Source organism: Hirundo rustica, chromosome 4 (genome assembly GCF_015227805.2).
Source record: "Hirundo rustica isolate bHirRus1 chromosome 4, bHirRus1.pri.v3, whole genome shotgun sequence".
NCBI classification, from domain to species: Eukaryota; Metazoa; Chordata; class Aves; order Passeriformes; family Hirundinidae; genus Hirundo; species Hirundo rustica.
In genome coordinates, this window is record NC_053453.1 from 2,684,886 (window position 1) to 2,698,391 (window position 13,506).

General features: G+C 40.8%; 1 protein-coding gene across 3 annotated transcripts in view; it reads right to left on the reverse strand.

The window, feature by feature from the left end:
* Positions 1 to 13,506, reverse strand: part of MKLN1 (muskelin 1) — a 93,643-nt gene that overhangs the window by 15,130 nt on the left and 65,007 nt on the right. For all 3 annotated transcript variants that reach the window (XM_040060981.1, XM_058420109.1, XM_040060983.2), the window contains 4 exons: positions 12,567 to 12,779; positions 10,484 to 10,705; positions 8,800 to 8,929; positions 710 to 857 (listed from right to left, as the gene is read on the reverse strand). In XM_040060981.1, the coding sequence (XP_039916915.1) occupies positions 710 to 857; positions 8,800 to 8,929; positions 10,484 to 10,705; positions 12,567 to 12,779 (713 nt within the window). The remainder of the gene's footprint in view (positions 1 to 709; positions 858 to 8,799; positions 8,930 to 10,483; positions 10,706 to 12,566; positions 12,780 to 13,506) is intronic.

A 13,506-nucleotide genomic window follows, 5' to 3' on the forward strand; every position in this document is an offset into this window, starting at 1 on the left:
AACTGTCAGCATGAAGTATTTTTTAATTATGGAAAAAACATCTTGGACCCAGAAGAGCTTTAAACCACAGATTATAGCAGAGGTGGTATTTCAGTCAGTGATTTCCAAGCAGACTTCAGTTCTAACTGAGACACCACTTTTAAAAAACAACACTCACACCTTTTGAAGTGATTGACCTCACTTTAGAAGAGGCCTTGAACACAAAATCCCTGCCAGCTCTGGAAAGGAACAGTGGCAATGAGCTACTAAGCACAACTCAGTGAACAAACCGGGAGATATTGTCTCAGAATATCAGATCTGGCGTGGAGACTACTCCACCACCATTCACCTACACCAATTTCCTCAGCTTCTAAGAACTAGAGCCACGTGCACTGCTATTAACAACTTAACACTAAATGGAATTTGCTGCACTGGCGCTGAATCCTGGCCTTGAACCCTTCCTACAGGAAAAGCCTTTTATAACTGCTCACTTCCCCTCATCCCCTCCACCTGGCTCCAATAAAGATGTTCACATGATTTCTCTCCCTTCATTTGGATTATTGCCAGGATACCTCTAAAGACAATAGGAAAAAGAGGTGCCTCAAGGGAGCTCAGCTGTCTTCCACAACTTTCAACAATTCCACGGTTAATAGAGGTTACAGAGTTACCACAGGGAGACAGAATTGCTTGCTAAATAAAGTCAGTGTGGAAGTTAGAACTTAGGACTTACCAACTGTTCCTCACAATGTCATAAATCCAGAAGGAATTCCTTACGTTTTCTTCCCGCTTCTCCTTGTCTTTACTGAGCCCTGACAAGACGTGGATTTCGTTCAGTTCGGGATCAATGGTGGCCCTTTGAGTGAAACCTGTCATTGGAACTGAGAAAAGGAAATAAAAGTTACATGCTGGAAACAATGGAGGATGCAGTAAGGGATCCAAACATCAGGCAAATGAGTTTCGTTCCCCCTGCAATTCAGCAGATCATCATCCAGAAGCCAACTTCTTCCCTGTTAAAGCCAAGTCCAATCAAAATTCTCCTCTTCCTATCTCTGACTCTTGGAAGAAAAAACAAACCACTCTGAAAGCTGCTGTTTCCTAGGAAAATCTATGGACAGAGCCATTTGGGAGACTACCAGCTCAGAAATGAGGATTAAGCTGCCTAACATAGAGCTAAATGACCAGATGACCCTAACAAATACGAATGGAGTGATTTTGTTATTATCTCGTCTGTAAAAGGAAGCATTGATTCCAGAAAGCTTAATTGCAAAAGCTGGGAAACTCCAAAAAATTCGAGACGACCTCACAATTCTATGGCCCACAACCCTGCAGGACAAAGATGTCAAAGAAGCTTTTTGTATCTTCTGAATAGTTGTGGAGTAATTACCAAACTATTCTTCTGTCCCACCTTCGGATTTAGAAATACGGCGAAATCCTGCGGATTCCAATAGTTTTCATCATAATTCCCCGAAAAAAAGGTCAGCAAATTTGTTTGGCAGTCCTTTTTGTTTGTTGTGTAATTCCCCGTTTCCTGTTTCCCTAGGCAACCATCCTTCCAAAATGTATTTGTGAAGGGCACGTGATCTTTGTTTACAGATCCTGTTTGTCTCCTTTCTCTTTCTGGGTCAGTTTACAAAGGCTGGTAAAGGTTCCTGGCCTTCAGTCAAGATTTTGGCACGAAAAATTCTCAGAACTCTTGTATTTTGCAAATTCTTCCTCGCAATTAACTGAATTGCACCCACGGCCTAGAAAACGAACCCTATGTTAAGAAAACATTTAATACTGCCGTTGGGGAATACACAAAATGGTATTTTGGAAACTCATTCTGTAACTGGTTTCATTCTCATGCTTCACTCTTCTCATTTTGTTAGGCCAGGAAAACAATAAAAGAATTAAAGAATTCTGAGTAGAATTTGGTTTTCTACAATTTTAGCCCCTACTGGAGAATTTAGCAACATCACAAAACCTAAGCATGCCTTTTAAAAAAATTTAAATGCTTAATTCTCATGTAAATTTAAATAGAAACTGGAATATATTTGGATAACTCATTCCCAGACTCTCTTTGACAAAATCCTTATGATTGTACAAGAGGAAGAGGCTTTGGAGCCCTCATCAGCATAAACCTGTCTAGTTTGACCTCCAATTTTGCCACAAGGTTTTAAAGGAAAATTAATCCAGTTTATAAGCAAATGGGTGATAGAAAACAGAAAAAAAAAAAGGGAATAACACTGACACAACAATGACTACATACCTTGTTTTATCTGCAAACCACAAAGAACTTAGTTCTTAAATAAGGCAAATGAGGACTGTGAAAGTCATCCCATAAGGAAATTGAGAACAGAAAAATGACTATTGCTAAAAATTCCTAATTTTTGAAAAGTATCGTGCAATGTATTTGGGTGCGTAGTCAGAGACTAAGTTGCTGACCCAAAAGGATTAAATTCAAGGCCTGTTGGAGACATTTCTGGCAGGAGAGCCATCTAAATTTGATCAGCAATGCTAATGCACACTGAAAATATCTTTGCAACCCTATCTGCTGCTTTGAACACTCAAGACCACGCAGGGAATATTACAAAAAAAAAAAAAAACAACTGTGCAAATCTTCAGAGCACTAATACCTCACTGAAATGAAAATTATTATAATCATGAGGAACATAGATGCTCTATTACCACTGATACTCAAAGCATCTGAAACTTGTCTATGGAAGTCCCTTCCCTCCTCCTGAAATGTTGTTAAATAAATTAATTTTGTATCTCGCTTAGGCTCCATTTCCCGAAGCTGAAATTATTATTTAAATAATGAAGGAGGGAAAAGCTGCCAAAGTTCAGTGCTGGTGGTTTTTTCCACTTGGTATTAAGAATAGAATTAATCTGCAGCAACTGCAATCAAACCCAGATTCAAGTCAAGTAATTTTAGGCTTCCCTCAGTTGTAAATCAAACTCTTCTTGAGACTGTTTGAAATGCAGAATGCCTAGAAAAGTATCAGCAATATAAATCCCCACATTTACTAAGGGCCAAAGACAAGGAGTAACTTACATAAACTCTGTGACCTATCTAAGCAACTGTGTAGAAACTGTATTTAAGCAGTGCCTTAGGCAAGAAAGAGTTGACATCTGGTCTTTTGCAGAGGAGGACAAAATGGGAAAGTTGGATGCAGTGTCATTAAAAAAAAAAAAACCCATAACACAAATTTGGTAAACAAGTCCCTGTAAATAAATAGACAGTAAGACAAGATACTACACAGAGAGCAGGAGAGACTGTGATGTTTTAAACTCGACAGAAACATCAAAAAGATGTTTTCCAAGGAAGTCTGATCCTTGACAGAGCAAAAGGGCTCCATAAAAACCTCAGGACTGAAATACTTCCACTAGGGGGTAAGAGAGGTTCATCATCTGCAAGTCCAGCAGACTGGCAGGAAATGTTGGACAGAATTCAAACGAGAATGGTCAGAGTATTAGAGAGGGACATGGGCTGGAAATGTTGGAAAAATACTTGTGACATTTAGGTAACAAAATGTACGTTGGGAAGGAAATCTAATTCTGCATGGGCAACAAAACTGAACCTGCAAAAATGGGTCTTTTAACAGTGACAATAACTGATTGCTTAGGACATAACTTTTTAAATTTTAGGACTTGGGAGAAAAAAGTCAAATAACGAGGGGTGAGAGCCAGAGTACTTCCAGATCTGTTATTTGCAGTGTACTAGATCCCAGGGGTGAATGAGTGGTAAGAAAAGCTCCATGTGAGTTCCCTCACTTGTGCTTCTTCACAGAGATGTAATATCAGCTTTGGAGCAAATCCCCACCAATTCCACACCTTTCAGGGCACCTCTTGGGTCAGCTGTGGGCAGCCAGCTCCAAGGACAAAGCGGTGACTGAGGACTTAGCCCTCGGTGTTTTGAACACTGGCCTGTGGCTACGTGGTATTAACTTGGCTCCTATGACAAATACATCACTTATTGAAGAGGAAAAGCTGTAGAGAGAAATCACTCAACACAACACAATCCCAAAAAGTCTAGAAGATGGTGACTGCTTTTCCTGTGCTACTGGATGTTTTCTTCCCCCTTAATCTCATTAACCAGCCCAGGGTAGAAAGGCAGTAACTACCTGAAAATAAGATGTCTGAATCCTTGCTCAGGAACTTAGTATTTTCATCCATTTTTACACAGTGAAAATTAAAAGCTCATGGTCTTAATATTTAAAAACAGTATTCAGCCACACAGGCCTGGAGTTTGCAGACAGTTCCATAAGCAAACAATAATTCCTGAGCAAGCTCCGAGGAGATGCTCTGGAGGTCTGTACAGTGTAATTTCCATTTAAATGCAACACATGGGAAAGGCTTTTCTCTGAAAGTGACACCTGATCATGGAACAGCCACGTTCTCACTACCACAGTCCCTGCTTACAGGAGTTTATAGGATCACAGTGATCATTTCAGCCAGCTGAATACTTTTTGGCTTGTGTGTGCAAACAGCTACAGTTGTTTCAAGCACAACCTTAGCTGCTGCCAGTATCGAAGCAAGAAAACAGCTTTTACACAGAGATAGTTTGCATAGAAGGAAATTTAAAATCATGGAATTCTAGGGTGGATTGGGTTGGATGGGATCTTTAAGATCATCCAGTGTCACCCCCTGCCATGGACAGGGACATCTTCCACTATCCCAGGTTGCTCCAAGCACCGTCCAACCTGGCCTTGGACATTTCCAGGGATCCAGGGCTAGCCACAGCTTCTCTGGGCAAGTTAAAGTCACATTTATGGTTACAGAGATGTGGTTCTCATACTGGACAGCATTTTGGAAATTAAATCTCATCTCTTACATTTGAGGGGATATTACGGCAAATTTTCCAAAAAGCTTTGAAACACAACAATGGCAAAACAATTCTATAAGTTTATAGTCTACAGGCAATGCCTGAAGGATTCATGGAGGATAAATAACGGAAGCAAGTTCACTGACAGGGTTTAGTGCCACCTGAGTTATGAAACCGTCAGAACATGTGACTGCCAATCTCACCAGAAGTATCCTCCCTCCTTGTGATGCCTCGTGAGTACAAAATTGGGAGAAAACTGCATCACATGGATACTGCTGCTAACCAGAACCTGGCACCTCCCAGTGGATTAATTTTTAAAAAGCGGTAGGTTTGCAAATTATTCCACGCCACTCCTTGTAGTTCCTATGAAGCGGAAGCAGCACCTCCCCCAGACTTTAATGGAGCAAGTCGTGGTGAGTGATAGCACCAGGCCAGCTGTTGACACAGCAAGATAATGATTATCTTCTTGGATTTTTCCTGATGAGACTGCATCTGGCAGTCAGCCAAGGAGCAGCTAAGGAGACCATCTGAACAGTTTGGTCGTCATGTTGACACAGCAACAATCCACTGTCCAACGCTCAGGTCCCTCTGAGACTTTAAAAACCATCAGTCAGTAAATCTGAATGGAATTCTGAGCTATGGCAGCTCTGCAAGGCACCTCTAAGATCTGGTGACTCCCTGCCCCCTTCCTCATCCTCACAGGTGAGGGAAAGGATTTGGGGATTAGTTCAGAGAAGCACCTCACAAGATGTAAAGCATATAAGGTCCCTCACAAAACGCTTCCATAGCAAGGGATATACTGGCCACTGGGCAAGACCTTACCTGAACACAGGCACAACGTGCCAGGTGTCACTAAGAGATGATGAAAATGGGATATTGAGGTTGCCTGTCTGAGCTGGATCCCAGACAAGCTGAGCCAGCTGTACTATCTATTTCAATTCATCTTTTTCTGACTTTGCCTTGTTTCCTGGGCTGGGCTGTGTCGCCTCTGTCCGTGGTACTTATCCATGAAATTCTCCATCCATCAGGTACACAGTTCTGTATGTGAAATGAGCACCTGCCCAAAAAGAGACCTGGGAGCTTCACTGGTAGCTTACAAACCATCTGTAGGCTGCACTTAAGAACCACTTCACCACTATAACGAGCGACAAGAACTTAAGGCTTGCTCACAGTTGACTTTGGAAGTGTCTCAGTGCCAAGGGATATAAGATACTCTGCACATCTCTTGCAGAAGGAATTCTCCCTCTGAGCAGGAGCTCTTACAGCACCTGAGTCAGGGGATTACCACAGGAACCTTTACCACGAATGTTGCCATGAGTTCCCTCAGAGCTGAAATGACTGCCCATGATTAGCCATGGATTGTGCGCTAAGGGGCTTAGGAAAGCTCCCAGTCCAGCCCTTGGGGGTACCCAGGAGTGGTGGCATCTCCAGACCACCTGTATGCTTCAGATATACGCCATTTTTGTTTGTTAGGGAAGGGGAGGGAGGTTGTTGCTTGAGTGTTGCTTATGCGCTTTTCAAAGCAATTAAAATATAAAACTGCTCTGAAACTGTGTCCATCAATATACACGCTTCTGCCTCTCCTTCAAACACAAACTCTATTCAGTGGTACTAAAATTCCTCTAATTTGCACCTCTATTGTCTTCCTTCACATCCAACACATCGCCATAGTTGCACATCTAAACTCGTTAGAATTACGTCTTTTACTTCAAATTTAGAAAATTTAAGTGATACTTATCAGCCATCATTCCCAAACACATCAGCCATCCAAGGAGCTGGTCATAGGATCAACATCAGAGGCACAAACAAAAGCAAAGAAACGCTGAGCAGCACAAATATCTCAGGAGATGAGAGCAGCAAAACCAACATATCATTACCATAGTTTTATAGCATTGCAACAACTCTGTGCTACTGATAGTCCTTATTATCCATTTCACTAGTTTTTAAAAAAAAAATCTCCCTACTCCACGAGATATTTAAACAAATGCACAATTAAGTTCTTTCAGAAAGGGTAAAAATCAGAATAGCTCAACTAAGAATAGAACTGAATGCCACATGCGAGCCAGGAACAAAATGTAATCATGGGACTTTATAGGAACATTTAGGTCAGGCATCCTCAACTTGACTCATCACACTGAGCAGCTTAAAACTTCACAGCGACCAGGCAGGCAATCACTTTGTTCAGACAGATCAAAATGGTGCAGCACTACCTAACAAGAGCACAATAAAGACTTGCTTTTTTGGGGTGAAAATAGTGCTGTCAACATTTTCTGTCTGAATGTAATAAGCATTTTGTTCTCTTCCTGTTAAAATGCAAATTACCCCAGCATTTTCTTTCAAAAGCAATGGAAACGTTCAAATCTGTTTGTTTACTTTCCACACACAGGAGAACAGTAAACCAAAAAAATCTACTTGTGAATTATTTCCAGTGAGTCATTTTCTTATTTAAAAAAAAAAAAATAAATCTTCTATTCATCACTTCAGAGCCTGTGGGAATGGGGAGAAGGGCTAAAAATTTACTTCATTTCTCATTTACTTCACTGAACCTTGCAGTTCACGTATGAAAAGCAGAGCTCAGTGTCCTGGCACACTCAGTATCTTTAAATCTGAAGTAGACAAAGGTGTCAGCCCAAAGTCCTATGTTTTCAAGCTTCTGGCTGTGAAGGCATGTAGCTTGAAAAGATCAAAATTGCAGAATGTTACTAATTTCCTGGAGGGGTGGGAAATAAAAAATCGATTCTTTAAAAGCTCCAAGGACAACAAAGGGAGCATGGATGTGTGCAGAGCAGCATCAGGCAATGTGTACCTGAATAAAGGAGATTGTCAACAATATGAGCTGGTTCTTTCTTGGAAGCACTTGAGTAAATAAATGACTCCAGAGAATTAGAGCTTGGGTACTTTTCTCCCTTATTGGCATAACTAAATTAATGAGCAAACAATAACTCGTCACCACCAATAATTCACTTCAAAAGTTCAGCAAAATTACTTGCTAAAAGTTAAGCCTGATCCAAAGGAGGAGGGCACATTAAATTCAGGATTAATTACCTTCCTTGGTTTTTTAGTAACTGGAAGAAGATCAGCACTGAATATACAAAACATGAGAAATACTTGTAACTTCTGTCCCATAGTGGTACACAGTGCAACTCAAATTTCAAATTCTGACTTGTAGGATGAAGATCAGGCTATTTGTAACAGGAAAATGATGTGTTTATACATGCAGAAATGCTTTTTGGGAAGAAAGGAACATTTTTCTCTGTCATTTGAGGAGAAAAGGCATGAAATCAGTTTGTTATGGTTGTGTTACAGGCCTTCTGGGTGTTTTTAAAGACTTCTGTCATACAGAAATACACACAGGGCATGTAGCTCCAGTGCTCTGAATCACACAGAACTGAAGCCTTGCCCCCTTCTCTTCCTTTTTTTTTTTTTTTTTGCCCCTTTCTGATATTTATCACAAATATAACAGGACAACAGCTTGGTCTCATCTTCCTGGTCAAAATAACTTCTGACCCTCTACTCCAATTCTCTGCCTCTGAGCACCCTACCTGCCTTTTTGCAGATTATCTTTATCTTATGGTAATTTTCACTTAGTGAAAATAAGAATTTACTTTCTCCTTTACAGGTTTAAAGACATTTTTCCCCACTTTTTTTTTTTTTTTTTGTCTTTTTGTCTTTTTTTTGCTAGAGTTTCCAGAAGATGTACTCTTAGTTCTTACTTTGCTGATTTGTTTTTTTTTTTTTTTCTTTTGAGGTGCTGTGCGGTTTCATGCATCAATCATTTGTATTGTGCTCAAGATGGAGAGTGTCAAATGACAGAAAGGACAAAACAGCCGGCAAAAGTTTAACCTGTACAGTGTGGAGTTCACCTGGGTATGGAGGGTCAGTTAAGGATGCCAACCACAGGTTGAACCTTTCACATTTCTCCATTACATATTTCTCCTTTTACAATATTTCACCTTTCACAGTATATTTCTCACTTGTACTGACGGAATGAAATGATTCTGTAGTTATCCTCTTACCCATCCCCGAATCTTTCTTCGTGCCATCTGAGATAATGTCCACGTGGTCACTGTCCACATCATAACTGAAGAAGTCGTTCAAGTAAGTCTTTGATCTCTGGCCACCAAATACGTATAAGCAGCGATTTTTCTGGAATAGAGGGGGAAAAAAAAAAGTCTTTACAAGTTCAAGACAGTATGTTGGTCAACTGTGATCATTAACAGAAGTATTTATCATAGAATCATAAGTGGTTTGGGTTGGAGGGGACATTAAAGCCCATCCAGTTCCAATCCCCTTCCACTATCCCAGGTTTCTCTGAGTCCCATCCAACCTGGCCTGGAACACTTCCAGAGATTCAGGGACAGCCATTAATGAATCAAAGAGGAACAGAGATGTCTCTTCTAAGTTTAACATCATTGTCCACAGGTAACTGATACAGCCCAGCCACATCCAGCTTTAATTCCAGAACATTAAAGTAGCAGCTCATCTTTCAAGTTTATTATTAAAGAATTAACAGGCTCTGTCTCTAAAATCCATCATAAAATCACTGTTTAAAATGTAACAGGAACAAAAGACAGACTGTGGGAGAAACCATCCAGGTACCAGCACATTACTAAATTCAGTACAGGCAAATGGCAACGGGCAAGCCAAGAATAACAGGTTTATTGCTTCTCTCAAGTCTGCCAAGTGGAAAGCCCGTAAGAGGCAGATTATTTTTCTTTCAAATGGTTGAGAAAACAGAAAAAGGACTTAAACTTCCATGACCTGTGCTTACAGAAACCAGTATTCTCACATTTACCACAGACATCTACTTGAAAGATCCTCAAGTCCTTGTGCAGAATTTTGTGGGGCAGTTATGTTTTTCCATCAGATTTTAAACAACCATTCAAAACCAAAATAAAACTGAAAACCCAGAAAGCCCAGTATTCACTGTAAAATTTCTGATCTTTCACTTGAAAAGGCAAGAAAAATAAAATCAGCAATTTCTTCAAATTGGTGGGTTTTGAGTTGATGGTATCAGTAAATATTTAAATGTCACAGCATTAATTTTAATTCTCTTTGGCTCTCTTCTCTTAAATAGACATGTTGTTGGTGAACACAACTGGAAAGGCAATGGAAGGTGGTTTTTAATACCCAGCATAGAGTAAAATGCTATATGCACCTCACCCCCATCTTTTTGCTTCTCCATGAGGCTGTGGATGAAGTGTCCATAATCCCAGCTGTTTACAGCTGCTCAGGACAACAGAGAGCAGCTGGATTCTCCAGCACCAAAGGCTCTGAGCCTTGTGCAACTCAATGCATACCCACTAAGTCCCATTCCAGTAACAACACAGAGTATCTACCAGAGCAGCAGCTTCTAAATTGCTCTGCTAACTTAAAAGGATACGTTTTTAGGTCAAAATGAACCACAGACTTTGGATCTATTTACTATTACTCCATTAGAATCAAATCTTTTAAATTCATCTTGATTTTTACTTGAAATTTTATTCAAATTTGTATTTCGGAGTCACAAAAGCTCCGAAACTTGAATTAGCACCTCCTGAGCTTACCAAAGCAGCATCAGAACATCAGCAAACATCGACTTAACTGAGACAACACATCACTTGGGAGATTAAAGAGCTTGAATCTTGCAAGAAATAACCAAAACCAGATGTTCTCCTTAAAGTCAGACATCATCAATCAAAGTAGGGTGTGGATGCTTACAGAATGGAACAACATGCAGTGTCCTATCCGGGACTGGATATCCTCGGGTCCGGCGTTGCAGGAATCCTCCCTCAGAAGTTTCCACGTCTGGCACTGGCAGTCGAAAGCAAACAAGCCACTGAACTGCGGCTCACTGGCTCTGCTGTCGTCCACGCTGCCGTTGCAGGTCAGAATTCGGCCTCCAAAGGTGTAGATCATGTGTTTTTCAGAATCCATGCACATCTGCAAAAAGCAGGGAAGCAGTTTTAAGCTGGAACCTGAACCCTCCGAGATCTGACACTAAACACCCCCCTCCTGCAAGCAATGCCTAATAAACTAAGACAGCGCTTTGCACATCACCTGAGCCTCCCAACAAACAGAAAAGGACACACATCTTCATGGCTGTCAGGTCTTAATCTCATGAAAGAAATTTAAACCACAAGTCTAATTTCTATAAGCCATTTAATATGCAAAAGAAAAGACTAAATGCACCCTTCATTACCTAAAAAATCTGCTGGTTTCAGGGAAAAGTACTTGAGAGTCTTTCACAAGGATTCAAAGGGTTCTTTTCCATAGATCCATAGATTCCACAGAAAAGACCCATCCAAAATTACGTCCTTATAGCCAGAGTTAACAGAGTATCGCCTTTGGCAAAGGTTGTGCAAGGGAGAAATTCAAAATCACTGCTAATTCACTGCCCACCAATCAACAGATGCAAAAATCAACGTGTGATTTGTTACTGAGATTCCACACCCAGCACACATTTATTGTTACCCCCAATACTGGAACACAAAGCAGGGGCATAACCCGGCCAAAGATTCCTCATGGGAGTGCAGCAGAAATATGTTTCATCTCTAAACCTAAACTGAAGTTATGGCACACATGAGAAGCACTGTAGCACGAATCAAACCAAACCCCGTGACTCCAGGTGATGTTTTCAGACAAAGTGTCAACCAGAGGGTTACAAAATACCAGAGGGGGGAAAAAAAAACCAAACCAACAAACAGACAAGATTACAGTAAGATAGAGATGCTACTCAGCAAAGCCTACACAAAACACTTGCAGTACAGCACATTTCTGAAGGTTAAATAGAGATTGCTATTGCAGTAGGTGCTGAGGGAGAGAAGAGGGAGAGCTGCAGTTTGACAGAAGTCAGTGAGGCCCTTCTACCCTGAGAGACAGAACAGGGAAAAAAAGGAATCATTTCAAGAAGCAATCAAGGTACCCAGAGTAGCCTTGCCAGCTGACAATTTCCTTGTGCCTCTTCCCCAACACCTGGGAGACTGGCATCGGTTATTAATAGAACAGAAAGACTGATTGGCTTTTGTTCTGCAGACATGGCGTATCTTTAATTTTCAGTGTCAGCAGAAAGGCACATTGTGCTGGCAAACAACAGCTTTGGTTACAAAACAGCCAGTACCAATAAAAGCTGATCTTGAGCTGCTTTAAAAATGAGTCCTGATGTGCTGTTTCTTGGCGATGCTTCATAAAAAAAAATCAACTGAAAACAAAACACCTCTTTCAAGCAGACAGAAGCCACCAAACACAACATAAGTAAAGAAGTTTTCAATTTGAACACGCGGACAGATGTGACTTTTTAAAGGATTAGTAGCCATTCCTCTACGGTGTTTCAAACTCCACAAAGCAAGCACATTCTACCATTTTTAAAGGTAACCAATTTGGAAAGAATCCTGCTCCTGTGTTGGCCTCATTCCAGCAGCTTGCTTGGAGTATTCTTCCAAAGGTATCATAGACAGCTTTGCAAGTTGCTCCCCAAGGCCCTACAGGCAAGGCAGATCTGCAAACCCAGCTCAAGGAGACTGATTAAAACCAGATGAACTGTGCTTTGAGCTTTAATAAAACGTGTCTTAATAAAATGCATTTGTTTGCAAAGGTTTTTACGATCCTTCTGACTCGCTTTGATTAGAGCACCAGCAGCCAGTGGCGTTGAACAGCAATGCTATTAGGATTTAATTGAGTGCTGATCACACCCTCTTCATCCCTGCTCTGTTACCTGGTACAGCACCTCAGAATCGCAGAGACTATGATCAAAACTGACTTTTAAACACAGAGAAGTCGTAATAGGAGGACGAGTGTGGCTCACCTGATGATCAAACACCAGCTTGGGGCCTCCATCTGCTGCGGTGTCCTCGCTCAGCAACATCCAGGTGTTGGTATCGATGTCATAGCGGTAGAAGTCACTTTTCAGGGACTTGCTGTTCCTCACAGAGGAATCCAGGTACCTCCCCAGGGTGTAGATCTGCCGTCGCTGGATGTCGATGCACATCTTGTGACAGGACCTGGCGCTGGGACCACTCTGACAAAGCAAAGGACCACAAAAATGAAGAGAATAATGGATTTAATATTGCTCCAGGTAGGTCTCTAAGGGAAAATAAGTGTTAGCAGAAACGATAAAAACTTGGGGAATTCAGGAAAATCTGCTTGTAATCAAATACAGGATTAATATATAAATAACTACAAGAGTACATCCCATAACTTCTGTCCTTTAGAAAGATACCAGCAAAAACCTTAATGCACTTGTCACAACAAACTTATGATTTGAACCTCTTTTGTCAGATTCCTTAGAAAACAGTTTCTCCCAGAAGTGATTCTCAGAGGTGTGTGAAAACTACTTGATCTTTTAAAATAGCAGAAGTCGATGCACATGAGAGGCAAATTAAGATGTCACAACCTATAAATAACTAGAGGAAGAAGATTAAGAAGTGCTCTATTACAAGAGTCTCTGTTTTATTAATAGGCTGTTTTCTAACAGATCATAAGCAGACACTCCCCCAAGCAATCATATCCCGTAATGGCTCTGGGAAGGTAACAAAAGCACTCCCTGTCCTTCACAAATAGATATGGCCCTCCCAGCCTCCATCTGAAAGCAAGTTTCCCACGGTAAACAAAACTGCCTTGAGTTATGATCTTCAAGAGAAATACACAGCGTGCCCCATGTCAAATTATTATGGGCTTAATCCATCCAGGAGTGCTCAAGTTAAATGATGGAGTAATTTATTTAATGACATTATGATGATGATTAT